The sequence below is a fragment of the Aulostomus chinensis genome, chromosome 22 (genome assembly GCF_037954235.1).
Source record: "Aulostomus chinensis isolate RoL2024-O1b breed Wild chromosome 22, RoL_Achi_v1.0, whole genome shotgun sequence".
NCBI classification, from domain to species: domain Eukaryota; kingdom Metazoa; phylum Chordata; class Actinopteri; order Syngnathiformes; family Aulostomidae; genus Aulostomus; species Aulostomus chinensis.
In genome coordinates, this window is record NC_141341.1 from 24,457,764 (window position 1) to 24,474,059 (window position 16,296).

Below are 16,296 nucleotides of genomic sequence, written 5' to 3' on the forward strand. Positions count from 1 at the left end.
GTCCAATCAGCCTAGTCCCCAATTGCATGTCTTTGGATGGTGGGAGGAAGCCAGAGTACCCAGAGAGAACCCACGCAGGCACAGGGAGAACATGGAGACTCCAAACAGAAAGATTCCATGCCCAAGCTCGAATCCGGAACCTTCTTGCTGTGAGGCAACAAGGCAAACTGCTGCACCACCATGCCGCCTAAATACAGGATGTATACTGCAATCCAAAATACAGTAATAAACTGTAAAAATACAGTACTTTGCTGGTGAAGTTTCTACCAGTAAAATACCATTAATTTACAGTAAATACTGTCTACAGTAATAAACTGTATGATGTAAACTGTAATTCAAACTGTAATTCAAAAATACAGCAAGAAACTGTAAAAAATACAGTATATTACCGGTGACCCTGCTGCCACTAAAATACTGTAAATTTACAGTGAAAAGTTTTAGTGTTGGTCTGCTCGGTGTTCCTGCCTGTTCCTTGCTCATAGTGATATGGTGACTCGAACAAAGCCTGGTAGTCACCGAGGGGCTAAGTGAGGGAGCGATGTGCTGGTGATTCGCTGCACAAACAATAAGGCCATTTCTGACTTTCCGACCATCCAGTTTATTTCATAAACAACAAAAAAGCAGGCAAAAGGGGCGAGGCAAGATGGTTAAATACCCAGAATGAGCTAATTTGAGCGGTCAACAAAAAATACACTCTCCCTACTCACCCCCTCTCCATGCTGCCGCCGCTGTGAACAGGTGAATGTAAATGCATTCATTCAATCACTCAATCAGCAGGCTCCTGACCACACCCCCGTGACGTAAGTGACAGGTGTCAAACTAACAGCTGATTCCCAGCACAAACCCATCAAAACACATGGGTGGCATATGGCACCTACAACCCAGCCCGTAATTATTAGCAAACTGTAATAATTACACTATAAGCCATAAACAAGTAAACGTAACACATAAATGAACGTAAGCATATTCCTCATGGGACGGCGCTTTTATGGCAACATGACTGCAGTCAGTAGAGAATTAGACATTAGAGAATCTGGCTATTGCTGCAGTTTGCGCTTAATATTGACCTGTTCAATCGCACCGTAAGAAAATTTAATGAACTTTGTGCAGATCGTTTGCTTTGGACATTTGAAATCCTGTAACTCAGTTTCACATCATCCTGTGGGCCTCCAGGAAGTGTAATAGACTCTTCTTCACATAAATCCTTGTTTATTTCATCCAAGTCGTTTCCAACAGGATCAGGGTCATGTTGTTTTTCCTCCAACCACTGTATGACATTATTCTTGAATGTAGTGCTGTAACTTTCAATATTTGTGAACCATTCATTTTGAGTATCCTTTTCATCTTCAGGTGGCAGAGGGATTAATGTTGGATGCAGGTTAACAGCAGTGTTAAGGAGCAGAGTGAGAGTTTGCAACTGGGATATCAACTTTGGTGCATTTTCATTTTGTTTCATGAGTTCTTTCATTTCAGGCACCAAGCATTTTTATTTTACTCACATGTGCTTTGTGTTCCTTTTGCAGGCTTTCAATTTTGTTTGCCAAAGCCTTTGCCTGAGTTGAATATCACGTTTGACAACCACTGCTTCAGAGCCAACATGTTCCTTTATTCCACTCCTATTGCCCTTTAAGACTAAGCAATTCAATGATTTGCGCAGTGAAACAACAGTACACCCAGCATAACTTTCAGTTTTTCCACAAATAGTCCTTTTCATGAGCATTGGAAAGGCGCATCACAGATAATCACTCTCAACAGACAACAAGGTTTTCATTCACAGCCTGCGATCCCCAATAGATGCGCTGCACTGCCAAACTGTGTTCAATCCATCAATACACAGCATGAATGAAGGAAGCGATTCCGTCCTACCCAGTCTGAAGTCTGTGTTGCGATCAATCTCTGTTGGCTGTTATCTGTGTCCACATGCTTTGCAGGTGTACTGTATTTTTTGGTGACAATGATATAGTGACTCGAACAAAGCCTGGTATTCACCAAGAGGCTATGTGAGGGTGCGATGTGCTGGTGATTCGCTGCACAAACAATAAGGCCATTTCTGACTTTCCGACTCTCCAGTTTATTTCATAAACAACTAAAAAATCGGGCAAAAGGGGCGAGGCAAGATGACTGTGCTAATTTGAGCGGTCAACAAAAAATACACTCTCCCTACTCACCCCCTCTCCATGCTGCCGCCGCTGTGAACAGGTGAATATAAGTGCATTCATTCAATCACTCAATCAGCAGGCTCCTGACCACACCCCCGTGACGTAAGTGACAGGTGTCAAACTAACAGCTGATTCCCAGCACAAACCCATCAAAAAACATGGGTGGCATATGGCACCTACACATAGAGAATTGTTGGGAGTAAACTAATTGAACAAGTATGGTGCTAGACCTACTCAGCTTGCGAAGTGTCATGAGATAACTTTTTGTGATTTGGCACTTTACTAGAAATGAGAGAATGTCATAACAATTAACAATGAACTGAAATTGGATTGTGATAACAGAATGTGTAAAAGAGTTAAATGTTCTGGTAGGAAAAAAATTCAGTTTAAAAGGAAATTAATTCAGTTTCACAATGTTACATTAAATTTCAGGTTTATTGCTATGCAGTTCCAAATAAAAAATTCAATTTAAAAATATGCTATTCAAATCCAATGTTTTCAATTGCACAGTTCAAATTGAAATATAATTAGTTCAAATCCTTTTTCTCGTGGCATTTTTTTAGCCCATAATGTCAAGTTAAGTCAATCTTATTTATATAGCGCCAAATCACAACAAAAGTTATCTCATGACACTTTACAGGTAGAGCAGGTCTAGTACCACACTCCTTCAATGAATTTACACCCAACAATTCTCCATGAGCAAGCAGATCCTGCAACAGCGGCAACGAAAACCTTCCTTTTGACAGGCAGGAATGTCGAGTAGATCCAGGCTTTTCAGCTTTTCCCCTTCCACAAGCAAATAATGACTGAAGGTAAGAGAGCAGTCATAACAATTGACAAACTTTACACCAATGGTCAACGATTCAAAGATTAAGACATAACCCCCTTGCTCTTCTCGGCCTCATCCATCATCATAAAACCATAAAACTCTGCACAATTTCCCAACCTTTCCACATTATTTTGCCTTCTCTCTTTCTCTCCCTCTTACGCTCACTCTCTCAGCACACACAGGCAGCCCCAGTAACTCCTCTCTCTGTCTCTCTCTCTCTCACTCCTCATTTTTATACATAAATGAAGCAGCCATGGACTATCTACAATAAACATACACCTAATTCTCACTGCACCGCACAATGTTCCTTAAACTGCATTGCAGCGTTTTTCCATTTTCCCCAGTGTTTTTTTGCACGTTTTTGTATTTGTTTTACATGTTTTTTTGTTTTCTTTGTTGCATGTTCTGACTGAGACACACACACACACACACACTCATACAGACACACTTTTTCTAGCAATTAACATAATTACAAGAACCTGTTCAACATACCATCCCTAAAGTTTGTAACTTGGAATATCTGTAGAATTGCTCACAGAAAAAGAAATCCAAAGTATTTAACTATCTGAATAATCTACAAGCAGACATTTGTTTTTTACAGGAAACCTATCTATCAAACTCAGACTGTAACAAAATGAAATCAACACAGTTCACTCACCTATTCTCAGCTCATTACAATTCCAAACAAAGAAGCATGTGTATCCTGATAAAAGAATCACATTTGTCCAATAACAATTGGTAATATTTACAGTCCAAACACTGACAACACAGTTCACTCACCGTCTTTTTTCCACAACTTCTTTTCTCTTATATCATATACTGTATCTCCAACTGCCCAATTATAATGGAGGGGATTTTAATACAACAATTCACCCATCATTTGACAGATCCAACAGCAAGAATAATTAATTCAATTGGCAATCTCCTGAAACAATAAAACAGTTGATGAGAGGTTTTGGTTGTGGCGATGGTTGGCTACAACACCCAACTGCCAGAGAATACACATTTTAAGCCAGTCCATCATTCTTACTCTCGTATTGACCTCTTTTTAACCAGTAACTCAATCATACAAGATATCACTAATTCAAAAATTCACTCCATCATTGATCATGCACATGGAACCCTACCAATCAGCCCAAACACATGACGAAATGGTGATTCAACACATCTGTCCTAACAGATCCAGTCTTCATTGGTTATCTTAAAAGAGAGTGGGCATCATTCCTAGAAATAAATGATTCCTCACACTCCTTTGGGAAACAGACAAGGCAGTTTTGAGGGGGGAAATTATTGCATTTTCTATCAATAAAAGGAAGAAAGAAAAGGAACAAGAAATTAAACTTGAACAGAAAATTAGACTAGAAACACAGAATGCAGATAACCATACAAAGGAAACCATAAAAGAATTAAGAAAATATAATTTTCAACTGAATGAAATTATAAATAGAAAAATGCAGTTCCAAATTCACAGGCTCAGAAAAAAATTTCAATCACAACAATAATCCTGGTAAATATCTGGCAAACCAAATCAAACGAAATAAAGAAAAGGCACAATTTCCACCATTCACAACAAGAAATGAATGAACTATTCAGAAAACAACTGGTGCGCCGCTGAAAAGAGATATTTTGTGGCTGTGTATGAAAATGAAACATAAAAGTCAAAATTATTTCATAGCCTCAAAAAACATTTGTAACCACGTTCTTAATTTTTTGCTGTTGTCTTGTTTCTTTCCTCGGTCCTTTATTACAAATCAAATGTTACTGCCGAGACCAGTGCCTATATAAAGTTGTTTTTACAAAAAAAAAAAAAAAGCATGACGTCGAGGAAAAGCAGGAAGACGAAGGACGAAGCCATCTTCGTGAGGTCAAATCAGCAGTGCAGGGGTAATATTTTTGCATTAATAAACACTTACCCACTCCAACATTTACCCATCGTAAAAGGAAACGAATACTGTGCCAACTTTGTACACAACTGATTATCATTATGCGAGTTCTGTGGCTAGCTTTTACATTAGCAAGGTTAAATTGGCATCGCAAAGATAAGAAGCTAAGAGACATAGCGAGGCAAAGCTAATGTATGTTATCTCAAGCATGAGATACCAAACAGCAGATAAACACTTGAATCATTAGCGTGTCTTTTAAAAAATAAACAGTCGGAAGGCCTAAGCTCTAGTATTTGCATTGTACCACAAGGTGGTCACGGCGGTGTGTAACGACAACGTTTCAAAGGAGTCAGGTAAAAAGTCAAAATATATACGTATTTTCACCCCGCTGGACATATTCATGTACCTTAAACGCCTGACTGTCTACTTAAAATGCGCAATAATATACAGCAGTGATGCTTTCTTGCGAACTTTATAAATTAAGTCAAGATAAGCGTTAAGGCGTATATATCGAAACAGCGCCATCGAGTGATGAAATGAAAAGGCAGTTATGATAGAGAATAAGTCAGACGTTAAATTACTGTAGGGATAAAACTGGTTGTTTACTCCCACCCCTTGGTAGGAATTCTTGTTGACCGGGATGACTAGTACTTACTGAGCAAATAAACTAAACTAAAACAACTGCAACCATCAGCTTGTGATACTAAAATGCTCAGCTCATGATTCGCTGCTCCTCCATGAATTTCCTAAAACATCAGCATGTTTGTTTTCTAAAATTCTGCTGACACACAGACAGGTCCCCCAGGGTAAAGGAAAGTTTACAAATTGATATTTGAATTGAGTGATTGATTGATTTATGTATGAATTTCGGGATGTACAAAATGTGAATGCCATTTAAAAAAAAAATTGATTCTGATATCAGCCAAATCATTCATAAAATTGTCACCATACAGATGTAGGTAAAAATGCAATATCATGCATCTTTACTATGAAATTCTTCTGCAGGATGTTTTCTGTTGAGATTAAATTCTTATATATTAACTTGATGGTTATAAAGATCCAAAATATTTTACAGACTACCTTGCTTGTTCTCCCCAGATGCCCAGACATTGCTCAGCAGGTGGCTGCAAATCTCGTGACAACCGTGAAACTCGCAATGTTGGGATCACTTTTCACAAGTGAGCATTATGTACATTTTGACATTATTTTTATTGTTTCACTGCTAAATAATTTTGGGGCTATGTTAATTTTCCACTTTTGCTAAATAGTTTTTAGTAAAAAAACAAACAAAAAAAACACTAACAAATACACCATGAACATCTACAATAGCACTAATAGTTATTTCACAATGTGTTATTGTTGTAATCTACTTCAGTATCGGGATGTATGTAATTCAAATATTCATAGAGACTCTCTGGCCACTTCATTATTGATACCTGTACGATGTAATATAATGCAATAATACAGCTCACAAGTGGTGATTTGGTGGTTTGTGGTGTTCTACTGGAGTACATTATGTCAAAAAGGTTTTGCCCTATGGTGTTATATATGTAAAAAAAATTTGCCTACCCTGTAAATAATACAGAAACACCTCTCAATATGATGTTGCGCAGTGAAACACCACATCACAGTGAAACCTCAATGAAACTGAACCTTATCTTTGTAAAGGCTGAATGTATGGAGTTGTAGCGTTGCATCATTTTAGGTTGCACAAGCAACCTAAGGAAGTGGCCATTGTCTGTTGAGGAACAAATTAAACAACACTTTCTTCCACATCCTACAACTAAAATTACATGCCATTCCTTGTAGTTTTATGATTTTTAAACAAAAAAATCAGTGTGTGTTCTGCTGAATTTAACAGTGTTCTTTGTATTAAAAACCGGTTACTTTCTAAAAAACAAAACCAGTTTATTAGATTATCTGGATGTTAAGTTTATCTTTAAGTGACTGCATAGTTTTTTGCATAATTCTAACAGTCAAACAGCACTGAAAACATAACTTCCTTAGTGACGGTAAGAGATTCTGCTGTTAGTATGTTAGGTCCTGCAAATGGGACTTGAATTGTGAGAGGTCTGCTTTATTAATGCTGATCAATGTTTGTAAAATGCTGATTATAGATTTCAGCCAATAAGCTAAGCAGTTTATTACCTTTTCCAGAAAAAAGGTGCATTGTGTGACATAATATCTATTATATCTTAGTTAAAAAAAGTGGACAAAACATTCCTTTGCTTATCTTACACTGTCTTTTAAACCATCACAAAGAAGTTGGATAAGTATTTTAATGATAAATATAACAAAAAAATTGGAGAAATTAGCTTCACAATACCCACATATTTATGTTTTATGTGTATATAGTCTTATTCAATTTTCTGACGTTTGAATTTCAGTCTGACTAATAACTGATTTCACAAACTACTCCTGTTGAAATATTTTATAAGCCTTTATAGTTATAGTCAAGCCCCAAGACATATGTTGGATTTACCTCTGCATTGTGTCTGCATTGCTAAGTATCTTGACTCCCTCTGCGTGGTTGCTCAGTCATGCTGTGTCTGAGGACATCGTTGCCAATAGCTCTGCTTCTGCATGGAGTTTTTCTTTAAACATTTCAGAAATATGAAAGTCTAATTTATATTTATTTTTGGGCTGAAAGAGTAAAAATAATGGGAGAGAAAAGTCCCTCTTCACCTAGCCTGTTTTATTTTTTATTAAAAAAAGCATTTGTAGCGCAATCTCAAGTTTCTGCTCTAGTTTTTCGAGGAGTGGGTCCTCCAAAGCTACTGACTGCCTTCAGCAGAACAGTCTTTTCTAATACTTTTAAAATAAAATTGCATGACCCCATTGGGAGACCACTCTTATTTGAATGTATTATTTCTTCAAAAATTATCTGAGAACTACTTACAATACAGTATGCTGCGACACAAAAAGATCCTTCAATTGTCTTTAAATGAATGAATTCTTAAAATAAGATTTTGAGAGCTTTTTTTTTTAAAGACACTGAAAATCTTATATCTACAGTGGATGTTGCTGATATGGGGTCAGTATGCATCTGACGTGTCTAATGTAGTCTCTATGTATGGCCCAGGCATAAGAAAGAGGCAATAATATTGATCTGTTGACAAATCCAGTGGTGTTGTGGGTGGTACAGTGTCTTTAATGGCTCCCAAATTAATCTATTTGAATATTCAAGTGATAACATGGCAAAATCAATTATGGGAAAGCATTTTATTGACGTAGTAACAATTTGTGAATTGCATGGTCAGATTGCCAAAAGAAACTACTCGGAGGAACCTTTGGATCAGCAATTCCCACCGCACTAACTCCTGGGATCCCAAGACTGACTTTGTCTACTTTTGCTCCAAACACTTCACACCAGAGAGCTTTGAACTGACTGGGTGCAGGTTTGTAGACTCAGCCATGAGAAAAGACATTTCCCATATCACTAGTTTTCTCTCAAACTTTTGTCATTAGTTAGTGCAAATGGATACTGAGACTACAGCCTGAAATGTGTTTTACCTTTGCCCTCACAGTGGCATCAGAAGACTGAAGGAAGATGCATTTCCCACAGTGTTTTATGCCTCCTCAGCAACCAAAAGCAGAGGACAGGGAACAACTTTGAAACAAGATGACAGGTAAAGAGAACTGAACCGAGTCTGGATGTACCACTTCATACATATGTGTTCTGACTCAAGATATTCTCAAAATTGAGCCTCTGAAGTGATATGGATACATAATTTCACATCATGTGTTATCCACAATTATAGAAATTAAAGCAGCAGGAATAGTCAAGTTTTTTAGGTTGTATTATTTTGAATGTATGCCTGCCTCGGAAACAAAGTCAGGACTAGTAATAATAGCCGATAATGCAACAACTGTCAGTAACTTTATATTTTCAAATTCTTGTTTTATTTATAATTAATACGTTTTAATAATGTAATGAATTATAGGATTACTTGTGGATTATGATCATGATGTCCATTCATGTAATAGCTTCCAATAACATTTTTTTTTAATCATAGGCAACAATGTTATAACCAATCATGTCAATTCTGAGCAGTGATAAGTTATATAACTTTTTACATGTTATTAAAATACAAATGTTATTGCATGAAGAATTTAAAAGTTTTTTAGCAGTTATTATGTTATTTGTTGGCTGCCACACTCAGTTACATGACACATGATACCAGTCCATGTTGTTGAGATCTTTCATTGTGGCTCAAAGTGGGGGGTTGACAGACCTTTTAGAGTCATGTGAGCTTTGTCACAGCCAAACAACCATACCCAAACCCCAAGGGCAAAAAAAATTCATAGTTTTTATTATCAAAAAAATCTAAAACAAAATTTACAAGTTCTTTCTTGGTGGACTCCTCCACCAAGTATGGTGAAGAAGCAGACAGAGCGGTTTCTGACTGGCTTATTTTATAAACATGCAGAAGTTCTCTTAATATTTTGTCAATTATCCAGTGGGCGGATGGATTCAGAAATATTAATACAGCAATACGCCTCATTTTTTCAGGGTCATTTTTAGCATGAATAGGGTTAATACCAGTTTCAGGTTCTCTCCTCTTCATTGTACACATTTGGAACATAGACACATAGATTGTTGTGCATTTTTTGCTCCTCTCTGTACTATTGTCATGTTTTTACGTGTGCAGTCAAACAACAAACATATATTGTACATACTTTTAATGCACTTTTACATGGTTTGCTTTTAAAGCTGTCATTTGTTTTAACATGCATGTGCATAATTAAATAACAATTCAAAGCAACAAAAAAAATCATATAGTGGTCTCTAAAATATTTTCAGATTTGGCCTATTAATGATATATCCACCTGATCAATCATGACATGCTCTCTTTTCTCATTTGTAAAAGAACAAGTATTGGGATTGGAATGCTGGTCCTTTATTTACTTGGGGTCGGATCAAAACGAAACTTTGCATGTGTATAATTGAACATTAACATTATAATTCTCATGAAGCAAGGACTTATTGTAGCACTCCTTGTTTATACTGCATAAGTTTTATAAAGTGTATGCATAAAATGGCAGGTGAGCACAGTTTGGGTTTTATCGTTAATGAATCGTTGCCAGAGCAGAGACAAAAGCAAGTTTGAAATGTGTCATATGAAAATGCAGAGTACATGATACAGGTGTGTGTGTGTGTGTGTGTGTGTGTGTGTGTGTGTGTGTGTGTGTGTGTGTGTGTGTGTGTGTGTGTGTGTGTGTATCAACCCTAGGAAGCTAGAAAAAATTGTTTGCTTTTGTGTGTGATGTTTCAGGTATAGCATGTATATGATATACAAAACAAAATAAAACCTGGCGCTGTTGAACCTGTGAGGTGAGGGTGATTCAGAGGCTCAACAAAGAAGATCAGCACAGGAAGTAATGAGTAGGCCGTCACACAATGAATAGATAGCATATTTGAGTCTGAAGGCCAGTTCTTAAAATACAGTCATATAGCACTTGCTGTAGCATTTGCACAGAAACACAGTCAAACTCTTTTATTCTCTAGGAAGGATCCACATTTGGGTGAGCAGGAGACCAAGAAGGGTGAAACTTCAGCCGGAGGTCAGAGGTCAGTGGCAGAGCCTACTAAGGCTAATGAATCTGAGCCTGCATCAGCTGAAGAGACGGCAGAGGTTGATCAACCCTTGCATCAACAACATAATTCTTCAGTACCACCAATCTCTCGTGCCATTTCCCCATCATGTTACATGCGTCGCCTGCCTCCTCCTCCAGGGTTCTATCTTCCAAAGGAGCACAGCTATGCTCAGCTTTGCCCCCTGCTGTGGAGGAGACGATATGACCAGGCTATTGACTGCTTGGAGAGAGCCTTAAGACAGCTGCATGCTGCCAGGCGGAGGGAGAACCGACTGCGGAGCACTGTGCTGAGGCTCCGCGATAAACGCTTGAAGCACAGCCTGCTTCTGTCTAAAAATAGGGGGGGCTGGACTCTGATGGGGGAGAGCAGACAAGGAAAAGAAGGTTTTAACCGGGAGGGTGGAGATGATGCTAAATGTGAGGATACAGGGTTGTTTGAGAATAGATGTGGGGATCAGACGGAGTTGGGAAGATTTTTTCCAGACACAAACATCTGGTCTGAAGAGAAGGGATACTGTTTCTACTGTGGAAGAGGGCAGGTGCAGGGAGGTGGTCAGCTCTCACACAGAGTTTCAAAGCCAGGGAAAGATGTGGACACCTCAGTGCACATGGACTCAGTGAAAGGTTTGAGCAGCACTTCTGAAACTTCAAGAGACACTCAGACAGAAACATCTGAAGGACAACCTGGGAACACTGTAGACAAAAGTGTGACAAATGTAACACATTCCCAAGTCATGCTCCAAAGCATGCAACATGTGATCCCAGCCACAGTGTCTCTACCTGATTCAATGGAAATAAATTTGCCATTTTTAACTTCTCAGCCAGAGCTGCTGCTCTCTGACATGTGTGAAGAGGAGTCTACAGGTCAGGAGCATGATCAGGACCTGGAGCAGCAGCTGTTCTGGATACAGGGCGATGCTCAGGCACAGGTTTTTCTGCTTCCTCTCCCTGCCGAAGAGGGATTACCAAGCTTTCTTAAGATGGAAGGAGTAACTGATGATAAACAAACCGTTCTTGTTTCAGAACTGGATCTTAAACAAGACTTGGGACTCAAGACAGGGAACAGTGGAGGTCCATCCACAGTTGAGACCATTTTTGATGATAAGAATAGTAGCCAGCATTTAGTCATCAATAGAACACAGCTGGAAATGAAAGAAGATGTGAGAGAAAAACTGAAAGAGCACCTGGAGGGATTTCATCTTCAGCTCAGCACTGAGTTTCCAAACTGACATTTAGTTCAACAGGGATTTTATCATCCTCAATCAAATAATTGAAGAATTTTTTTAATGCCAGTAAAATTAAGTGTTTGTATATTGAGTACATAAATATGCATATTTTTGAGAAAATGGGCCTCTGGGATGTGAGATACCTTTTCAAAGTCAACTTGTCTCTCATTCTGACATAAGGATAAATAATTAAATAAATAAAACTTTATCCTCCATTGAAATGTGCCAAGTCACTTATTTAAAGTTTGAAAATGCAACACAAAATATTTTCTAAAGTTTATTTACTTCAACATTGTTTCACATAGGATGTGGTGTGCGCTGTACTTGCCATAGGATACAGGGCGAGGGGGGGGTAAATATTTTTCATTTTGGGAGAAGTGTAAACCTTGTATTGCTGTCAGTTTAGAGCAGTGCAGATATGGTTTTGCACTGCTCATTATGTTAGAAAATTTTGTGTCAAGTACATCTCCATGGTAACAAACTGCAGAGTTAACCTGCTCTGAATCAGGACAATGGGTATGCGATGAGATGAAAACATATAGGCTACAAGCACTGCACACTGACCAATTATGTGTCATGGACAATGTTAATTGTAATAGATAATTAGACAGCAGTGTGTGATCATCGGGAGGTCTAACAGATAAAACAAAATGGTTTTCCCTGAAAACACCTCTATGAACCCCATAGTTTTGTTTTTTTTCCCACTGAGGGAACTGTTCACATTTGCCCATTAGTGGAAGCATACAAAGCCAGGGGAATCAATTGTAGCCTCGCTCCCACAGATGGCCTCTCTGCTGTGTTCATTGAACTGGCACATATGTGGATTGAGACTCAGCTGCATAAATATATGGCCTTTGTAATAGCGAAGCAGCATAAATGACAACCTGGCAGCAGAACACAACAAAACTGAAAGCCAGACTGGCTTCAGGCCAATAAGCATCCAGACAGTGACCACTCAAACTGTATACAAACATTTTTCAAGGTAAGGCTAGACCGTGCTATGTGTCTAATGTCATTCCATATTACCATTGTATCACTGCGGTAAAATAACAAGTCGGCCTTATCTTTTTTCCATCCCATTAAATGTCCCATATCCTGCTTTTAATGGAAGACCAGCTTATGTTCAGCAATAATGAGCAATAAGTCTTGTTTCTTATTTCATAGCTGAATACAACCATGGCTGGATGTTTTAACTGAAACCTGGTTAAACTGTCTTTTCTGTAGTTGTTATTGAGACATTGCTTCTGTGCTCTAGTTTTAAGAACTCCACAAGACATGTAAGACAAGACTCCCTCTATTTTCACTGAAATCTGAAATTACTGAAACATCCCAACTGATGAATTCTGCTTTTTTGAACATCAAGCTTTTACAAATAATCTCAACCTCTTGTATATAAGTACAAGAGGTTGAGATTTTATTGTAAAAGTACCATTTTATACTGATGCCCATAACATCTCATCTTACATGATTTTAGCAAAATGTTGGCTAGATTAAGATAACATTATGATCTTCAGTGAGTTTCATGTAAAGTACATTCAGTCCACTGAGCTTTAGAGCTCTATGGATTTTATTCAGCATGTTAATCAGCCAACACACACACAATCACAGACGCGATTGATCTTATCGTCACATCTAGTATAAGAATTAATGTTTCCCCTGTAATTGTATGGGCAGTCTTGGACCATCCATCCATCAATTCTCGACCACATATCCTGGTAAGGGTCGTGGGGGGGTTGGCTGGAGCTTATCCCAGCTCCCGTCCGGTGAGCGGTGGGGTAACACCCTGGACTCATCACCAGGCCATCGCAGGGCCAACATATATAAACTCACAGCCACACCTACGGTCAAATTAGAGTATCCGATTAACCTAGTCCCCTCTTGCATGTCTTTGGACTTTGGGAGGAAGCGGGGGTACCCTGAGAGAACCCACATAGGCACAAGGAGAATATGCAAATGCCACACAAAGACCCCACACTAAACCCGGAACCTTCTTGCTGTGAGGCAACAGTGCTAATCACTGCACCACCATGCCACCCCAGTCTTGGATCACTATTGAATATTCATGTATTGTTATCCTGATCTATTTTTATTGCTGAGCAGGTTATCAGGAAATGTTATCTTTCCCCTGAATGGCTACATTTTTCATTGAACATATGAATAACATCCACACAGAGCCCACTTCCTCATCTGCATCAGCTGAATTTGAGGAAGAAAACTACCAAGATAAACTGAAGATATGGTTGACAGGAAAGAAATTCTGAAAAGAAATGGTGAATAACTGAGCTTCAAGCCCAATATGACATTCATAAAATGTACATCAATATCTTAACTAAAGGTAATAGATATGCAAAACAAGCTCATTTGTCCAATTTGAGTTCTAAAATGCAGTGCACCTTACCTTTAAAATGTGAGGAGGTTGTAGGGACAAAAAAAAATCTCATCTCAAGCATACTACAGTATTCACATTATGTGAGAGAACCCCTGTCCCTCAACCCAAGACTGACTTGAGTGCCTTTCACCACTGTTAATGAAAGAGTGCTCAGGATACTAAAACTTTCCCTTGAGCTTTCCCTGTTACTTTTATCTGATCCCACCACCTTTTTTAAAGCTGTTTTTTTGGCTATCTGGATGAAGAGCTTGTAAATCACCCACTGCAAACTGGTGCTTCCTGCCTAAGGCACTTGGACATCCTTGTTCTAAAATTTTTCAGGCAATCTCAAACCATTCTTTTTTAAAGTTAACTTTGGAGAAATATGTTCTGAAACAGGTGAATGAGGACCTAAACATTGGTCAGATACTTAAAAAATTTCAGTTGACCTTTGTATTCACAAAGCACAGAGACTGCATTAAGCAAAAATTGACAATCTGAAAATGAACACAGATTATAAGAAGATCTCAATCCTATTGCTCCTACTTTATAGTGCTGCCTTTAACAGTCTGTCATTACATCCTCATTAACAGACTGCAAAAGTGTGTTGGACTCTTGGTCTTTTTTTTTATTGACTTTGTCTGTGTGATGACTGGACTTCAACTTTTAATCACACAATATTATCACCAAGTCTGGCTTTTATCAGTTTAGAAATATTGCCCAAGTTCAACCATTTATCCCTCAGACAGGTACTGAATGCTATTATAACTAGCACGCTACAATCTTTCAAAGTCTTCTGGAGTTGCTAAGAAATTATACAGAGGGGAAAAATGTCCGGTGGGAGCGGGAGGGCACCCAACTATTAAATATTTGGAAAGCTTAATTAAACTTTTTGGGCAAGTATTACTTTAAATATCCCATCAAAATACGCATAAAGCAAACAAAAAATTTCAAAATACAATCACTCTGTGAATATGACATAGTTTTTCACAGGTTTGATTACCACATTGTCAGTGTTGTGGTCTTTTTAGGACACACTTCAGACATCAAATGCACAAAAACTCAAAATAAGCATAGGTATGCAAATGCCAACACATGCTAATGGTTAAGGTGTGAGGTCGTGTTTCTGGTGCCACATATTATTAAAAAAAATCCGAAATTATACAAGCATTCTAAAGCTAACACATGCTAGCACTACTGGTAATGGGGAGAGGTTGTGTTTCTGGTGTCAAATACTGAGATACACCAAAAACTCAAAATTAGCATTGGGATGCTACTGCTAAGTCAATGGTACTTAGCACAGTCATGGTAATGGTCACGGTGTAAATTCATTCCCCTGCCACCCAAAATCTAGAAATGCAAAGCTAGCATAAGCATGCTAATGAGATCTTAGCATTAGCGTGCTAAAAAGCAGGAAGTGACATCATGCTATGCTGTACTGTGCGAAACCATCAGACAGAATAACTTTCAATATTTTCTATTTAACCTTGCTAGCCCGAGATCTTGATTTGAACTTGAGAATGGGAAATGTGATGTTACTGCTTTAAGTGGTCTTTCAGTCTGAAGCAGAAAATGAAGCCTTCAAAGTCTCAGGCTACTAGAGGACACCTGTTTGGTTTCCATGATGATGGCTGTCCTTGGACTTCCAATGATCAAACAGCAGCAAGAGGTTTTAAATTTTCACATAAATTCAATAACAATTTAAAAAACTGACCCAATGACTGAATATACTAGGTTTGTGTGACTAAAGAGACATTTTTGTAGGTCTGTGTCAAAATTTATTTTTAAGAATCCCTGTGTGACCAAAAAGACATTTTCAAAGGTCTGTGAATTTTTTTTTCTTTTTCAGAAATGTACATGGTTAAAGTAAGAGTGAAAGTCTGAATAGAGGTTATGCATCAATGGTTTACGGTTAAAATTAGGATTAGGGCTTGGATTTGGCTGTCCACATGAATGGAATTTACTGGAATGATCTAATAAGGATGGCTGTGCAAACTTGTTTGTATGTGTGTTTACGCACACATGTGTGCACACAAATAAATGTTAATATAAAGCATGTGGGAGAAACCCCACTGTAGATGAAATAGAAGGAAATTTGATCGCCTCACACTGAAACAATTCACTGCAGCCTCTCTCACTGGGTGTGGCATCAACCCTTCCCATTTTGAAATTCAAAGAACTGGAGGAGCAGGGAGCAGAGGGGGCCCAGAATCACAGAAATCATATATTGTGA

The 16,296-nt window shown here is 38.2% G+C and overlaps 1 protein-coding gene across 2 annotated transcripts; it reads left to right on the plus strand.

Moving 5' to 3' along the window:
* The first annotated feature begins 4,804 nt into the window (after positions 1–4,804).
* thap7 (THAP domain containing 7) lies at positions 4,805–11,906 on the plus strand. Of its 2 annotated transcripts, none has more exons than XM_086193732.1 (5): positions 4,805–4,872; positions 5,970–6,049; positions 8,132–8,269; positions 8,399–8,500; positions 10,381–11,906. In XM_086193732.1, exons 2-5 carry the CDS (start codon positions 5,970–5,972, stop codon positions 11,696–11,698), a joined length of 1,638 nt encoding a protein of 545 aa, XP_086049858.1. In that variant the 5' UTR covers positions 4,805–4,872; the 3' UTR covers positions 11,699–11,906. The 2 variants fall into 2 exon arrangements, with proteins under 2 accessions (XP_086049858.1, XP_086049859.1); XM_086193733.1 differs by having other exon boundaries at positions 4,813–4,872; positions 5,947–6,049.
* Positions 11,907–16,296: the final 4,390 nt, after the last annotated feature.